At 40.3% G+C, this 18713-nt stretch overlaps 1 protein-coding gene across 2 annotated transcripts in view; it reads left to right on the forward strand.

Annotated features, from left to right (window-relative positions):
- si:dkey-178k16.1 (protein 4.1) overlaps positions 1-18713 on the forward strand; it is a 70788-nt gene that overhangs the window by 22162 nt on the left and 29913 nt on the right. For both annotated transcript variants that reach the window (XR_008356106.1, XM_053482469.1), the window contains exons 2-4: positions 3009-3097; positions 7248-7412; positions 14332-14436. Coding sequence is in view for 1 of the 2 variants with exons in the window: in XM_053482469.1 (XP_053338444.1) it covers positions 3026-3097; positions 7248-7412; positions 14332-14436 (342 nt within the window). In the remaining variant the exon portion in view is untranslated. The remainder of the gene's footprint in view (positions 1-3008; positions 3098-7247; positions 7413-14331; positions 14437-18713) is intronic.

Consider the following 18713-nt stretch of genomic DNA (forward strand, 5'->3'; position numbering starts at 1 on the left):
TTTGAGTGCCCTTCAGATCAGGCAGTAAGAACTTTACAATTATAGACATTGGTCTATAATTAGAGTGAGTACATTGCTTAGAGGTGTGATTTTGCATGCTGCTACAGTGTTAAGCGCATTTCAAATGTCAATGAATCTACTTCTACTTTCCACTGTACAGGATTTTTAAAGTCTATAGACTGTACAGATAAAATGGATTTATGTGTTTGATTATTCCAACAAAAAACATACGATTGTTGAGGGAAAACAAGGAAACAAATCCTAATACCTAAGCTCTCTAGTGGTTCTGGAGATGCAAGGTATCTTTAGCACATGTATAGGTAGAGTATATGGAATACCTTCATTTTATCTGGGTGATTGTGCTCATTTATCATTATCATAACCTAAAAACCTCCTTACAGCTAAGGTAATGGTAATAATAATAATAATAATAATAATAATAATAAAATAAATAATAATAATATACTTATAATATTTACCTCTCTGGCATACAGCCCCAAAACCAGTCAAGGTGTAAAGAGGCTGGACAGCAGCTAGAATTAAAAACTATTTATATATTTTTTGTTGGAGAGGCTGTTAGTCTTTTTTAAGTCAATCGTTCTTGTAAAATGAAATTTTGATGATTAGTAATACCAGGCTATGTATAGATTAAAAATCTCTGGTATGAACAGTACTGTAGGTTGGAAATAAGATTCACCACTGCAATAAATAGGAAAAAAGAAATTGGCCTTTCAAACACTCTTTTTTATTATGACCTATGTGATTTCACTATTTATTTTACTATGACCAGTTAAATGTTTTTTTCTCCTGTTTTCAGTGAACAGCTCTAGTATTTATAAACTACAGAATGTAGTGATTAAATTATTAGTCATAATTTGTGCACAGCAGATGTTCCTCAAAATGTCAAAACATGCTGCTGAGATTTCAGTGTGTAAGCCATGGAAAAACATGATAAAATGACTAAGATATTTTTTTAACATTACCTAATTGACCTACAATTCGCAATAATACCTTTTAAATACTTTTATTTATTTTGTCAGTTATTACATTTTCACATTCTCTCTGTTGCTTTTAGTCTTGGTTTCTCTCTTATTCCATGTCACAGTCATGGCAGTTGTCACACCAAAGGGCTTAATTTATGGGATTGCTTGTAATGGCATCAGAGAGAAGGAGAGAGAGAAAGAGCACATGGGAAAAAGAGAGAGGGAAAGGGAAAGAGAGCGTGAGAGAGAGAGAGAGAGCGGAAGATGCAAAGTGTCATTGGCATAACTTTCTGTGAAACACTCACAGCGTGACTTTGTGCTAAGTGTTTTTCACGACACTGTGAATTAAAGCAATGAGTGCATATGCTTGCATGTTAGTAAATTAGCAGTGGTCCTGAAGGTAAAGAGGATTGTTTTTGTGATTAGGAGCAGTCTGAGGGAGGTTCGTGGAAAAACAAAAACGCTCAGTAGTGCATGTGGGTGTAGAAAGAAATTAAAATATACTGTATGTTGGTGAATGAACCACAGTAAAGTGGATCATATTGAAACAAATCATGCCAAATGGCCAACTGCTCAAATAGGTTTGGGTTTATACTTTTCCCCCCAGTTTTATCTTTTGATTTGTTCACTTTAACTTTTTGCTATCAGTCTGCACCCTCACATCCATGATAAAGGAAAAGCTATTTGTTGCTGTTATTTTTTTGACTGCTCTATTAAAGGGGTTGCTACAGTGAACTATCCAATCAACAACTTGGTACAGGTTTTACTCTGATGCACTTCCTGATGCAACCTTTCCATTTTATCTGGGCTTGGGACAAGCAATGCATCCAGTGGCTGGGTTTGGGCATTGGGCGTGAACTGAACCAGGGCCTTCCATTTGGCAAGCACGAACCCAACCACTGAACCACCAATGCTCTCTTACTCACTCATCTTCCATACCACTTTATCCTGTATTCAGGTTCACGGGTGTCTGGAGCCTATCCCAGGAGGCTTAGAGCACAAGGCAGGGTACACCCTGGACAGGGTGCCAATCCATCACGGGGCACTCACACACATACACACTTACACACTCATTTATACACTATGGGCAATTTGGGCTTTAACAAAAGACTTTGCAAAAATCAACAAAAGTTATGTTATGCGTGTCTTGTTCTTTAAACTGTGAATAGGTAAAGGTACTTCTTCTAAATAAAGTTTAATTTACAAAACCACTGGACTTACAAGTCCAGTGGTTTTGTAAATTAAACTTTATTTAGAAGAAACTTCTACCTGGATGAATGACTCTCCACAGACATAAAGGTACTTCATATCCAAATATTTTATCACAATAGAACTAAAATAGTTAATTTTCCCCCTACCACATTGGTCAAATACCTTCAATTACCTTGGTTAGATAACACCCTTATACAAATTAAAAAGTACCAGCATAATCCATCGCTGAAGTAAAGTTATTGCTGCTGTGATGCTAATTTGGTGTACTGAATCACTGGGCCATGATTTATTTATTTTTTTCTTAGATGTATTTTGGAAATTCTTTTTTTAATTTATTTTTTTTAATACATTTGCACTTATTGAACAAAAGTAATTATTCATTAAAAAACATGTAAAAAGGAAGCCATTATGTAATTCAATAACAATATAACAGAAAACAACATATACTGCCCAGCACTTAATAGTTATCTTGGTTAACAGATTTTTTTAACTGTATAATATTTCGTTATCGTTTTCCACTGAAAATAATTTTAGTGTTTCAGTATACTGTTGTGGAAACAAAGGTGTCTTACATGATACATTTCATGGATATAAAATAGAAATATTAGAATATCTAATTTGAGCGTTGCACAAACACCCTTTGTGTGTGTGTGTGTGTTTGTGTGTGTAGATCAATTTGTAGGACCTGCCATTTGTTGTTGTATTATTTATAAAAAAAATTTGTACCTTTAAAAAAAATAATAAATTCTATTATTAATCCTGTTAAAGTGCCTATTACCCTTACATCTTACCACTGGGTGTGTCTCGATCTAGGACTGTAAGTACAAAGAATGTCAGAGAAAGGTTCCATCGCCGATGTGAAGAATGCCATGGAGGGAGACAGCAAAAGAACAAGAGACCAGGTAGGACCACCATGCAATGCAATTGTGTATAGACAGGATCAGTAAAAATTGTGGGCAGATCTATTTAAATACATGTTTCTTATTATCCAAAAGATATTTAAATTGCTTTTACTGAGACAAACATATATTGTGGCATTGAAATCTGTATTTGGATTTCCCATTCATGGTTTTAAAATGATCACTGATTTTATAATGCACTCTAAAATACTCCCTAGATTTATTTTAAGGCCTAAGTAAATTAGAAGTTTACATGTAGTTAAACAGGGCACAGGTGGCTCAGTGGTTTGGGTTCTTACCTCCCATGCGGAAGGCTAGGGTTCAATTCCCAGCCAGTGCCCATACCCCAGCCATTGGATGCAGTGCCGGTCCCAAGCCCGGATCAAATGGGATGGTTACGTCAAGAAGGGCGTCCGGTGTTAAATCTGTGCCAAGCTTGTATGCGGATTGTATGGGCCACTGTTGTGACCCCCTGCCAGGAGCAGCCGAAATGGCTGTTGTCCATAAAAGGACAACTACATTGTGGTAGTGCCTGCACTTCTTCAGTATGTATTTCCATCTCACTTGCATCCCTGGGTTTGGAAGTGGTTGACAGTAAATCTGTAAGTTTTTACATATTTTCATATGGATAGGAATTATGTCATAGGAATTGTGAGCATACAATAAGGGCACCTAGACAAAAAAAGGCATATCCAGTTTTGTAGGTTTTCATGCTTTCCATATCTAGTTATAGGCATTATGTCATTAAAGGCCAGGAGCAGATGCTATACAGTAATAGAGATATGATACATAAATACAAATCCAGCATGTCACATCCATATGGGGTTACGGACACAACATGACAACTTGTTATTTTTACTGGAAACAGAGTGAACAACGAAGACTCCATTGATTTACCATGGCAAACATAAATATAAGAAAGTAGAACAGTTAAACAAAGGCTCAGAGTCTTAATTCTCAGTTGATCAATGTTGCTTTAATGAATTTAAGTATCAGTATTTTAGCAGATGTCCCAGCATTCGCCTATGATGGACGTGCGCCCAAATCTAATATCGCTTCTCGCTTACTTTGAAGCTCACTAGCTAGACGGCCTCGCCTTCTGCAGGTGCGCGAAGGAGCAGGGCTGTGGAATTAGGCATGGCGGGCTTCTCTCCATGCTACAAAACACAGTGGGGAATGTAGCTCGAAATCTGTTGGATTCTGTGAGGACTCCCTAAAGCGGAGAGTGCGACACGCGCTACAACACAAAAAAGCAACATGCAAACAGTGCAATAGAACGCGTCCCAGGGACTTCAAAGAGGCGAGTACGCCTTTGAACAGTCAGCTATCTGGACGTCAGAGAAGACTCTCATTTGAGGCTGTGCCCACAGAGAGCTAGGAGGGGCCAGTTCGGCCATCCCAGAGAGCAGAGCCAGCATATGAACTACGGAGGAGCTGCTCTCCACGCGGGCCCTCTGTCAGCTGCCCACTGCTCACCAGCCTGTGCCTGCATACCAGCAGGGCACTGCCCACCAGATCTGCACATGCACATTCTTTCTATCCTCCCTCCTTTAACCCTTACCTACCCCATTTTTCCTAAATAAATGTCATACAACCTCCACAACTCAACAATTCCATATAACCTCCACAACATTCTTGGGCTTTGTCATCTCTCCCTCCAGACTGGAGATGGAGCCAGCCAAGGTCCAGGCCGTCTCCCAATGGCCCACGCCAGCCTCCCGACGTGACCTCCAACGGTTCCTGGGGTTCGCGAACTTCTATCGCCACTTTATTCAGGGTTACAGTTCTGTCGCCGCTCCCCTAACCTCCCTGACTTCCCCGAAGACGCGATTCTGCTGGAACAAGGAGGCAGACAAGGCTTTCGCAGACCTCAAAAGACGGTTCACCTCAGCCCCCATTCTCACCATACCTGACCCATCTCGCCAGTTTGTGGTAGGTGTTGGGGGAATCCTCTCCCAAAGGTCCCCACGAGACAACAAGCTTCGTTCTATTCCCGCCGTCTTTGGTCGAGAGGAATTATGATGTAGGCGACAGAGAGCTCCTAGCCATCAACCTAGCGCTGGAGGAGTGGAGACATTGGCTGGAGGGGACCGAGCTCCCCTTCATAGTGTGGACCGATCATAGGAACCTAGAGTACCTAGGCACCGCTCAATGGCCGCTCAATGCCCGCCAAGCCATTATTTTTTATTATTATCATTATTGCTCATTATTCTTCTCCAGGTTCAACTTTACCCTGTCCTACTGCCCAGGTTTTAAAAACACTAAGCCTGATGCCCTCTTACGTCAGTTCTCTCCCCCACAGGATCCCGCACCATGCACCTCCATTTTGCCATCGCATTGTCTCATTGCCGCCATAGAACTTGACATCGAAACTAAAGTCAAGCAGGCGTTGACTCAAGAGCCCGGCCCAAGCAATGTCCCTCCAGATCGTCTCTTTGTTCCCCTTTGTCTGCGCTCACAGGTCCTGGCGTGGGGTCATGGATCCAAGCTGTTCTGTTACTCAGGCTCTGCCCGAACACTCTTTATCATTCAACAGCGCTTCTGGTGGCCCACGATGGGGAGGGATGTTTCCAGCTTTGTGGCAGCCTGCAACATCTGCACCCGCTGTAAACCCAACAACCGCCCTCCAGCTGGTCTCCTCAGACCCCTACCCATACCTCATCGCCCCTGGTTGCACATCTCGCTGGATTTCGTAACAGGCCCTCATCTGATGGGAATACCTGCATCATGACCATCATCGACCACTTCTCCAAATCCGTCCACCTGGTTCCACTCCCCAAACTTCCTTCTGCCAAAGAGACCGCAAAGCAGTTGATCCTCCATGTTTTTCGTCTCCATGGCCTCCCCACTGACATAGTCTCAGATCGTGGCCCTCAATTCACCTCGCGCTTTTGGAGGGCTTTTTGCAAACTCATCGGACCCTCTCCTAGCCTGTCTTCGGGCTTTCATCCCCAATCCAACGGCCAGACGGAACGAAAGAATCAAGCAATGGAGGTCGCCCTCCGGTGTATGACCACTCGTGACGCTACCACCTGGAGTTCCTCCCATGGGTCGAGTATGCTCACAACTCCCTACATTCTGCCACCACAGGGCTCTCTCCATTTCAGTGCTGTCTGGGCTACCAACCACTGCTGTTCCCAACTCAAGAAGTGGAAGTAGAGGTCCCCTCGGCGCAACATTTTGTCCGCCGCTGTAAGCGTACATGGTTACGAGCCAGATGATCCCTTCTGCAGGCATCCAGGTCATACAGGAAACAGGCAGACTGCCATCGCTCCAAGACCCCCAGGTATCATGTAGGAGACAGAGTCATGCTCGCCACCAGGGACATCTCCCTGAAGGCACTTTCTCGCAAGCTTTCCCCAACGCGTCATCAGCCCATTTACAATAACCAAGCTAATCAACCCGTGAGCTGTCTGACTTTTACTTCCCTTGTCTATGCGACGCATTCACCCCACCTTCCACGTATCCCAGTTACAACGCATCGTAAATTGCCCTCTATTGCTGTTTCTCGACCACGACCTTACTTCGCATTTGTTTTTGCTCGACACCCTCGCTGACTGATCACATGGCTCTGAACTCTCGCTCTCACCTCCTCGACTATGGCTCAGCTTCACGTTTTGGCATGACGACATCGCGGACGGACTTAACGGCTCCGATCTAACACTTCCGCCTTCACGACCACGGCTCTGTCTCACGTCCCGGCGGCAATGCAACGCTACGGATCCCGCATCTCGGCTCCAGCGCCTCCGCTCTCATCACAATGGCACCAAAGAAGGACTGGGAGGCTCATGACCCGCACCTCCACCTGCACCTGGGTCTATCTTCAGAGCCCACGATCCGCACGCACGCGACAATAAATTACCCTTTTCCGCCTTAAGACCTTGCCTAATTCCGTGCTTTATGGTGCTGCCCATGCAAAAAGCGTTGAACCCATTACACAGAGCATAATATTAATATTTAATCATGCTTTCAAAGTGTATTGTCTACTGTTGTCTTAATTATGGCCAGTGGAAATGTATTTATTAGTTTAGGTATGTTAATATTTTTAAAGGAAAATTCTATTTTAGGAAAGGAAAACTATTTTAAAGAACTCTTAAAATGCTGTACTTTTTATACCCTATGTTGCAATATGTTGTGCATTACTTTTTTTTAGGATCATGACTCAAAGTTGTCTGATGAACATCGTGACACAGATGATTCATCTGAGAAAACATCCAGCAGGATGTCGAGGTCCCCACAGAAATCCTCCAAAAAACCAAAGACAGTTCCTGTGAAAGTCACGCTGTTGGATGGAACTGAGTATGAAACTGGAGTGGAGGTATGGCAGTTGCATATATATTTACTGTTTGCCAGAAACAAATTTTAATGTCAGTTAAATTGATCTAAAATCTACTCTTACCCATTTTTTTACTCATTCTCCTGGTTGGGGTTCCAATACTTCACAGGGAGCACATAAAAACACACAGTCACTCACACATTATGGAGAATTTGGAAACAACAATTAACCTACTCCACCAACAGAGGTGGGCAAAATATACTAATAAAGTAAAACCTTGGATTACGAGCATAATTCGTTCCGAAAGCGGGCTCATATTTCAAAACCAATGACCTCAATAACCAATGATGCGTGTGCACAGAGACACAAAGAGAAGGCTGATATTAGACAGGTTAAAGATTACAGAGAGAAAAATCGTTTATTAAAAATTTTTGCTCATCTTGCAGAACACTCGCAAACCGCATTACTCGCAATCCGCGGTTTTACTGTATACCTGTTCTGAGTAAAAGTAGAGAATTTATATGACAAATATTACTCAAGTATAAGTATAAGTGTTCCATATACTTGTGTATCTAAGTAAACATACAGAAGTATAAAAACTTACATTCAAGTACTCACATCAAAAGTGCAGGGCTTGTATTAGCTCACAGAAGCCTTAAAAATAGTAAAAACTCTATCTAAATAGTATCTCTAAATAGTATCTCTCTCTCTCTCTCTCTCTCTCTGATTCCCGATTGTGTATTTGCTATTTTCACTGCTGTCTGCAATCAGCTCTGCTTCTGATTTCAAACACCTGTTACGTTATTAGACATGTCTCGAAGGAAAGGGAAGTCACGCAATTACACATAATAATCAGCAGCAAAATTCCCACTTTAAATAGTACACACCAATGTTATTAGTAAAGCAAAGCCATTTAGAAATATGAGTATAGATACAGTATTTGCTGTACTTTTGATTGGAGTAAAAGTAGATTGTGTGATGACCCTTTGCCTCAGATTAATTACGAAATTGCCTCCTTAGCTTTACTGAAGATCCTGCAGATGTTTATGATATGCATTAAGTTTTTAAAAAAAAACTTTTATTTTTATTTGTTTTAACGTAATGGAACAAACAGATCACCGGAGGCATCACATTACAACCATTAAATTTTTCTTATACAGTCGTTTTTATAGTACAGGTTACTCTCCCATTATCCCCCCACCCTGTCCGCACCACAAAAGTTACTGTATCTGAATTGATAATGGGAGGATTGGACCACTGCATAGTGTAATTTTTTTCCAGGGCTTCATGGGTTTAAGGATCTGGACTCTATGGTGGCCAGTCCATATGTGAAAATGACTTATGTTCCCTAAAATTTCTTTCACAATTTAGCTTGAGCAATCCTGGCTCTTGGACTATGCCTATGTCATTAGGAAAGAAAAGAGTCCATGAATGGGAAAAAACTTGGTTATTTAGTATAATCAGATAGTTAGCTAACCTCGTTTTTTGGCACATAACTGAACCTACAGTAGATCTGCAACCCCAGATCATAACACTGCTCCACAGGTTTGTATGGAAGGCACTAGGCATTATAAAAAAAAAAACCCTCAAACTTTCGGGGATCCAGCATGAGCCCTGCTTTCCGTAACTCACCAAGGACTAGTTTAACATGGTGCGAATGATCCTCCCAGCTATGAGAATGGATTATCATATCATCCAGGTAAGCAGCAGCAGACGATGTCTATAAGCCACTAAAAAGTGGCTGGGGCCCCATGCAGGCGGAAGGGAAGAACCTGATACTGCCAGTAGTCCTGGTCTGTTGTGAAGGCAGTTTTCTGCTTGACAGTGGGCTTCTGGGGCTTGGTACGGGTGCTGGGGGGACAATTGCGCCAGGCAGAGTCTTTATGTCATGCCCTACCAAGATCGAGGCTTTGTTCAGCAACTAAAAGGGACGCGAGAGCTGAGGTGCATGGTATAGGTTAAATCCACCATTTTAGTAAGTTCACATTATACAGCTTAGGGCTTTTGCACTTACCTGGCTGTTGCAATCAGTAGTTCACAGCTCCAACTCTTTCCACTGCGGTAAAGTGTCCTTGCCATTGGGCAAGGCATTTACAGGTGGCACTGGGGAGGAGCAGCAGGACGTGATCGCCAACCTGGAATTTGCGCAGCTGTGTGGGTCGTTCATTAAATTTGCTTTTGCCCAAACTATGCTTTAGTATGTGCTGTTTAACACTAGAGAGATTTGGGAGAACTTTATTAAATGTTCTGTTGCAGTGTCTGGTTAAATCTCTCGACAAGCCCATCTGTCTGTGGATGGTACACTGACAAGCAGATCTGCGTCACCTGCAACAGCTGGCACACATCACACCCCACTCGGCTGAATAAAGATAGTTGCAATGTTTTTTTTATGTTGCTTTGTGGAGTGGGACCTCCTTGGGAGGTCGACAAACACCAGAATAAATTTATGCCTTTTGCTGACTCTGGGAGAGGGCCGATGAGGTCCATGCCTATTTTCTCAAACGACACGCTAATGATGGACAATGAGCGGGCTTTGCTGGAGCCGTTTGTTGGTCACTCATTCCTGTCTATACCACCTTATCCTGTATTCAGGGTCATGGGGTCCTGAAGCCTATCCCAGGAGACTTAGGCGGGGGACATCCTGGATAGGGTGCTAATCCATCGCAGGGCACAGACACATTCACACACTAAGGGCAACTTAGAAAGGCCAATTAGCCTAATCTGCATGTTTTTGGACTGTGAGAGGAAACCGGGATATCCAGAGGAAACCCACCAAGCATGGGGAGAACATACAAACTCCATGCGCACAGAGATGGGAATCGAACCTGGCAGGAAATCGAACCCGGACCCTGTAGGCGCAAGGCGACAGTTCTAACCACTACATCAGGGGTCACCAACTGGCGGACCCCGGTCCGAATCCAGACCGCGAGATGCGTCCATCCGGACCACGAAGCCTTTTGACTAAGTATAAAAAAAAAATTATATATATAGCAAACGCTATTTTCTAATGAAAGAAAATGTATATCGGGCACGTGAAGGTCAGCTTAGTAGAGCCATATGGGTCCTACGGCACCACAGGTTGCCACGCCAACCGATACGTTCAGATGTGCAGTCATGCGTGCATTGAAGAGAGCGAAAGCAGCGCAAAGACAGATTAGCGCAAAAAAAAAAGTCACGTTAAAAAATTTGAAAAGTTTATTTGGAGAGTTTTCCACGATGAATGGGTGGGAAAATGTGCATTTATTATTCCTGCATCAAGCTCTACACGCCTGTGTATGTTATTTGCTCGAACTCTGTTGCGGTTGTTAAAAGTGGAAACATTAAACGCCATTACGAAGCTAAACATTGACACTTTGAAGAAACTTACCCCCAGCTGTCTGAGGTAAGGGCGAGGAAAATAAATGAGCTTAAAGTGCAGTATGAGCGATCTACACAGGTCCTCTCTCACACACTCACCACTCAGCAATGAGCATATGAATGTTCACTGAGAATACACGGGATTTTAGGAAAACATAACATGCCCTTTACAGATGGGGAAATAGTAAAGGAGTTGTTAATTTTTAAGTTGTTGGCAACTTTTAAGTTGTTAATGTTTAAATTAATTTATGTTCTGTTCAGATTTAGAGATGAAGGCATTTTGCACAGTTTCCTTCATCATATTTTTGTCAGACATTGTTACTGGTTCAATTAAATTATTTTGTACCAAAGCAACATAAAGGACAGAACAGCATTAAAATGAGATCCAATTTGTGAAGGATGTAAATTGGTCTGTTTATAGATACGAAAAGACATGTTTATCCATATGAAAACATATATTGGATACACCTAAAGCATCAGTGTCTGTTTTGGGTTGTCCGGACCTTAGCTGGTGAGGAGTGTTTATTTACCGGACCTCAAGCAATTTTAGTTGAAGACCCCTGCACTACATCCTCATCAGGGAATGGGCTACTAATAATAGTGTGCTTTTAGCTGGATAGGATAGTGGTGATGAAATGTCTTTACATGTCATGGTCTCACATTATGAAGAGGTGGATTTTTTGTATTGGTAAATTTATGGATAACCCTACTCTGTCTGATCTTCAGGATGTATTATGTTGGTCTACAGGGCCGGCTCCAGGAAAGATAAAATGGGGGCATTAGATTTTAGGCAGTGAATCCCACAACTTTCAAAGTTGTAAATACAGTACAAAGTTACAGTGACCTAAAACAAACGTAAATACAGTATTAAGCATAGGCAACTGCCATTACAGTACAAACTCTTGTCCTACAGCCCTGCAAGGTAGCACTGCTGCTCAACAAGTCAACTCATATGAGTTTCACTCATTCAAACCCACGCTTCCATCAAGTTCTCAGATGAACTCATACAGCCTGACAAGGTACAAAACCATACCAAACCGAGACGGTTGGTCAGACAACGGACAGAAGGTTGGTTCTGATTTGGCAAGGAAATAGTCAATGAGAATTAACTGTCTTCCAGAATTTGAGCATCAGGACTTGAGCGTGCCAGTTGTTCAAAATAAAAATGTGTGCCTTAAAAGTTTTTTGCTAGAATTTAATGAAAAATTCAAGGTCATACTTGGCAAAGCAAAGCATGTGAGCGTGTGTACATAAACACACAAACACATACACACACAGGTGCATTCCCGCCTACGTGTGCACACACAAAAGCATGCACAAACAGACACACACAATATGCCTTGATATTAAGGCATTTAATAAATCTCATATCCTTCTTCAGTTGTCTTCTCTGTCTCTATTAGACATGATGATGATAATGGATTGTTTACTTAACCTCACATCACATAGTCAGACAACCATTGCTGGGGAGAGCTTAAGGAATTAACAATCTATTGTTATTTTTTAGATATGATTAATTTATTTCACGGCCCCTTGCTAAAGTTCCGCCATAGGCAGTTGCATAGGTTGCCTATATGGACGTCTATATAGACACACCGCTTATACTGTATGGACTAGTTGTAGAGAGGATATTTGGCGTTAATAGAGCAGACGGTGCATTCGAGGCCAGTGTCCTTTCCCACCCATGCTCAAAACTGACCATGTTTTTGTCCATAATAAATTCTTTTTTTCTATTACTTATTCAGTGTCATGGCTGATGAACCATCTAACTATTGAATCACAATGAGCATTTACTATTCCTCTCAATTACGAACTGAGGATGGAGGAGTAGATACCAGTCATACCACATTAGTCTTAAAAAGAAAAAATATATAATTTTAAAGGTGTTAAATTAGTACTCTGTGTAGCCAGTTGGAAAAATAATGCTACTGTACCTTAAATGATCAAAGAAGTAGTGGACCACAAGTGTCTGTGTGTGCATGTGTGTTTGTGCATTAATATGTGCAAGGTGTGGCAGCGTCTCCAGCGATTTCACTGAAAGGAGTAACTGAAGCGAGAGCTCATTCATATTCCTATTACCTCTATTAGAATGTGCGGAATGCGTGTACAGTACTTGAAGCAATATATTATTTTCCTCGGTAATAATAAAAAAAAAAAAAACACTGGTAATTGACTCCTCATTCCAATTTGATTCCGGGGCTCATATATTACTAATACTAATGAACTACTACTATGTAATGAACACCTTAATAAGGAAGCATGTAACTTTCTTATGTTTACACACATGCTTATGGAGTAGATATTAGACATATTAAATGATTAAGACAAAAGATAATAATAAGAGAAGTTCTATAGTATGTCAGTAGTATCAGTAGTTATTTCCATAAAAGGAACAGACTGGTTTTATTTATGCCTTGAGACATGCTGGATATTTAGCTAAATAAGAGTAAATAAATATTATGTAGACAAAGCTAGATGTATATAGAGAACATTATGTTAATTTTAGTCTAAACTCCTCCACTTTTGTTCTAGAATTTGATATCTATGCTTTCTGATTAGCAGGCAAAATCTGTTATTTAGAAATCACCCTTGGAAACAAGTTTGCTTAAATCTCTTGCGTGGTAACTGCAGTGAGGCTAAGAAAATTTTATCCACCAGTTTAGATGGCATCTAGCAATTCAAGGTGTCAGAGTTGATTGCTTCAATCAAATTTTCTTAGCGTTTAATATTACAGTAGTCCACTTCCTTGTGTGATCTTTGCTACTAACTAAATATGACTGTTGAAGTTTTTGTACACCAGGAGCTTTGGTCACCACTCCCCAACCTCTCTCTTAAAACATTGATTCATGGAGCTTTTAGAGCTTGGGAGGAGGCACACAGACACAAAAGGGAGAAAAGCCCTTCTAGTCACTTTTGTTTCCATGGAAACAGCTGCTTCTTCTCCCTGTTGCTGTGGGAACTGTGTTCCCTGGGTGGTGAATGCTTGGTGTCTTTGTAGAGTGGCACTTGGAAAGCCGGCATCTTAAGTACTTTGCTTCTGCCACCCTTTTCTTTCTTGAGGTCTTGACAACTGTATAGCTATAATACTTAAAATATTTTCAAGACAAGTACATGTTTAAGCTTGGTCATGCCGTTAGCTGTTCAGTACCATCCTGTTTACCCAGTTCAATCCCATACTGCGGTAAACAGAGCTTTTGGGAACACTTTTAAATGCTTGTAAGATTTTAAGTGCTACAGTGTTTCCGTTAGTGTATGTACCATGCATTTTTTCTCTCTTTTCTTAACAGAGAAAGAGACCAAAACAAGTTTCCAATCAATATCTTGTGGAGGCAGGATTAATGACTAACAATACCGCTCTTAGTAGTAATTCCTCTATGTGTATCTGTGGGTAGGTGTGTGTGTGTGTGTTGGGGGGGAGGGGTTACTAAAATGTAATTCTAAATGCAAATTAGGATTTGTTGTTTAGCGATAGTATTTTGTGCTAGTATTATAATGGGAAAAGGACAGAACAATGTAAATGCCAAGTACTGTATGTAACAAATGTATGCCTGTTTATATAATATAAAACATGTTCCACCGTGTGTTGTATGTTTAATGAGTGCAGAAATCCTGTAAAGGTCAAGTCTTGCTGGATATGGTATGTGAGCATCTAAACCTGCTGGAGAAGGACTACTTTGGCCTGAGCTTCTGTGATTCTGACAGTCAAAAGGTGGGATTTCATACACAGCACCCCAGGACTTCCTAAGACAATTTGTGACTGATGCATGCATAACTCGTACATAAAAACTTAAAAATGAAGCAATATATATCCCTTTATACTTATTAATTATCATGTTTTTTTTTTAATAAAATTGAAATCTTTGGTACTTTTAAAAATGAAACATTATATGGAATTGATTTTCTGCATTTAATCATCTTTTGCATTTATACCATATTCATCTAATCTACACTACACTTTCTTTATTTTCAATTGACCTCAAGTAAGCATTCACCATAAACATTCTCACAAACAATAATTCCTTATTCAAATACTCCATATTAATAAATGTACTTAAAATGTCCCATGCACACAAATTGTCACCTAAGCTTCCAGTGACCTTGTATGGAATGTGAGTGTGGCAGTATGAATAATAACTGTCTGGCCCCAAAAAAATTGTCTGTGCATACCTTTTTAACCTTTAGAACCATTGAGAAGTTAACAAAATCCTTCTTATTTTTAATTTTTTTTAATTTTTAATAACAATTGATAATATTTGTAATTGGAATCAGGGGTCACACAGTTAGTTTTGATGTGCAATGATAATAAATGGCAGTAAATCTGTAGAAAAAAAGGTAATATTTTAGGTAATTTTGATCCTTACATTACCACGAGAGCATGTCAACAATTATTAAAAAAAAAAAATAATAAATCTAATTATGCAGTGGCACCTAGGAGATTAAGTTTGTAAAGTCATATTTTCTAATGTGCATACACTACTACAGAGTGATGTATGGGGGAGCTCTGTTTAGTTCCAATAGTTTATAATCTGTCATTTACTTGGCACAAGGATCTCTAGATACAGTGGGTATGATCTGTCAGTTAGGCCACATATCACAAAAGATGTACAATATTGTGTAGGAATGACTGAGTTTAGCTGTCTCTTCACAGTGTGTGGAGAGAAAAAGACAGGATAGGTTAGGATAGGATAGGATAGAAGAAGGTTCTACTAAAATTCTTCCAGAGAAGAGAATGGAGTAGGTTCAATTTTCTAATCACATTGGAAATGACACAGCCATAATTTTCAAGCAAACCCAAAGCCATAGTTTATGGCTGCACATGGGCTAACATTAATGTAAAATAATGGCAGTGAACTTGCATGAATTCTTGTAGTATCAGGTGTGTGGTATTATAAGGGGCATTCATTAACAGAACAAAATTATCAGAGTTAAAAATTACCTTTATTTCTCTTTATACAGTAATCCCCTTTTACCCAAGTTGATTTATCCCAGCATTTCAAGTCCTGGTTTGACATGAATGTCCCTCGTATCTTAATTACTACCTTCTCAACTATTAAGAAACTAGGTGAACATGAGAAATGTTTATTGTTTGTTGAATGTCTTCTACTGTGCAAATGCTTCTTGGTGTGAAGAAATTAAATATATGATCAAATATAATTTTGGTACCAAAACCAACTTCTGGAGCTAACTGTTTTGTGTTGGTTTTAATTAAAAATTTTGATTTCACTCATGACAGAAATATAACTATGCTGATGGAATAAAAATGTAAATTTGCACACATCTGTTGGCCAAATATGAAAAATGTCTAGAGCACCATAGCTGTGCAAACTTCATCCCTTGCAGATGGTTGCAGATGGTAGTGATAATGCAGTTGTTTGTCTACACTTGATTATCCATTTACCATAAGCAACAGCAAATAGCACTTTCTGCCTACTGCCTGTGTAAAAAGACGAAAACTCTCATTTCTGTGAAAGTTGTCATAGAATGAAGACTCCACATGAAAATTATAAACATGAAAAATAACAAGGAGCTTATTCACTCTTAAAGTATTTGGCGGAACGTTTATTTTTTTACCCAGGAACAGCTTGCTGACTGTCTGACAAAAAAAAAGCATCTGAGTTACTAAAATGCCCACAGTCAAGGTGGGGTGAGGAGCAGTGTGCTTATCTGTACACTCAGAAACCAGTGTGAAGTGAGGAGTGATCACCCCTTCTGAGGAGTCAGGAGGTGGAAGCATTTTTGCTGGAAACCTTCATGTACTCAGTGGAGTCAGTAGGTACAACATTAGCAACCACTGCTTTTGCTTTTCACTGATGAAAAGATGTATTTAAAGCCCAATCCCAATTCTACCCCTTACCCCTACACTTAGCCCTACCCCTCCGTTTGACGTTCACGTGAAGGGGTAGGGGTGTCTCATTTCTCTTTTGGTAGGAGGGGTAGGGGTAAGGGCAAGGGCCAGATAGCCCTTTTCGGGACCTCACTTTAAACGAAGGGCTAAGCGAAATTTTTAACATGGCTGCTCACTCGAGCAAGCAGACCCATAAATGTAACAAATTTTTGCCATTAACAAGGATTTTTATGACAAGTTTTCATTATATGTATATTACGTTTAGTCTTGTGTTTGTGTTTATGGTGATGTTCTGTAAAGAAACGTTTGCAAAAAAAACGCTAAAGTTTGCTAGCGGATAGCATCGATTGCACGATATTACAAAAATATATTTTTATGTCATATACACTTTACTGCATGCTACTAACAAATATGAAAGTTCAGTAGCACGGCAGTTGCCGAGCATTTGATAACGCATTGTTTGTTTTGCTTACGGCCATATGTGTACATGTAAATGAACGGATGCGTATGATGACGTATAACAGTGTTGTAGTGGTGTCCATTTCTTAGGGGAAATATTTTAACCCTTTCCCTTTCCACTATGTTTCAAGGGACAAGGGGAAGGGGCAAAGGGGTAGGGGAAGGGGTAGAAAATAGAATTGGGATTGGGCTTAAGTGTATAATCACAAACAGCCTTGGTGTAAGTCATTTAGGTAGATAGATAATTTGGAAGGGATAGGACTTGGTCTGGACAGGAAAAGTCTTGGCACAGGTGCCTAGGTAAGGGGAATAAGGAGGAAATTGCCTGGAGTTGCATGTCAGCCCAGAGAGAGGGGGCAGAGCGTTCTAAAAAGCGCTCTTAAAGTCGAGATGTACAATGAACACTAAAAAACGTTCAAATCACATGCGCCAATAGGTGAGGACAGGCCTATCCATCGCAAGGCACAAACCCACACCCCATCATACATTTCAGACAGTGCTGCAAATGCATCACACAAATGTTTTGTTTGTCTAGTGAGCTTCATTTCTTATGCTCACTCATGCTGCATGAAAGTAAAAACATCTTGCTATGACTTTTTTGTTGTATCCCATGGGATCCCAGTCTCCTCTATTTACCTTACAGTCAGCTTTTAATAAAAATAGTATAAATAGTGCAATCCTTATTTACATATTTACTTATCTCTTCTTAGAAGGTATTATCTGTTAATTTTAATTTTAATAATATAGTTGTGTTCAGTTATAGCCGTATACATATAAAAACACAGATTATATTTTTGTACAAGCGTATCCCAAAAAGGGAACACAGTTAAACAGCTTTACACAGTGTATTTACATTTGTAAAATATATAAAGGGGTGAAACATCATGTAATGTCATGTCATGCTTTTCATCCTTTATTATTTCTCCACAGATGGGAGACATTTAGAACCTAATAGCATGTGCATGTGTTTACAACTTTCTCAAACAAGCTGCTCAGTTGAGGAGCCCCATGTTGACTGTTAGAGATGGTTGGAGCTGTTAAGATGGTGCTGCCATCTTAAGATTGCCTGGACTTGGTGTTTAGCTTTGAAATTATAGGGCTATCAACTACTTTAACAATGCAATGCACTTTTGCAGTTGTTTTGTTTATGATATCGAGCATAACCACAGCCATACATCAGCAAAAACTGTCTGCTTATGTAGGTGTATGAAAAGCAAAGGCAGCTAAAAAAGAGCTGTGCAGCCCCCTTTGCTGGCCTGTTGCCTGCCATGATGGCCCAGCCTAGTGCATAAAAGAAGGTAATTTTTTTTGTTTCTGGTACCCCTGCAGGGACAGGCAGTGATCTCCAGCATAGATGTCTCCAATAGTCATACCGAGTATGAGACTATCGTGTTGAGAGCAGAACTGGCACAGGAATGTGCCCAGGTAGTAGTGCAAACTGCTTGCCGATGCAGTTGGTTGTGTGGGAGAATGTTTCTCATGCAAGATTTTACCAGAAGTTAGTTTCATCAACTTTTTTCTTCCGTTGCCGCCCTAGTAGGTGAAAGACGAGGCTTTTTTTGCTTCCTTCTTTTCCTTCCATTCAGATATATCTAGTGAAATCACCTTACTAATATTACTAAAGAAAAATTTTTCACACTCAACTGGCAGCTTTTTACATACAGTATCACATCACACGCTTA

This window comes from Clarias gariepinus, chromosome 22 (genome assembly GCF_024256425.1).
Source record: "Clarias gariepinus isolate MV-2021 ecotype Netherlands chromosome 22, CGAR_prim_01v2, whole genome shotgun sequence".
Taxonomy (NCBI): Eukaryota; Metazoa; Chordata; class Actinopteri; order Siluriformes; family Clariidae; genus Clarias; species Clarias gariepinus.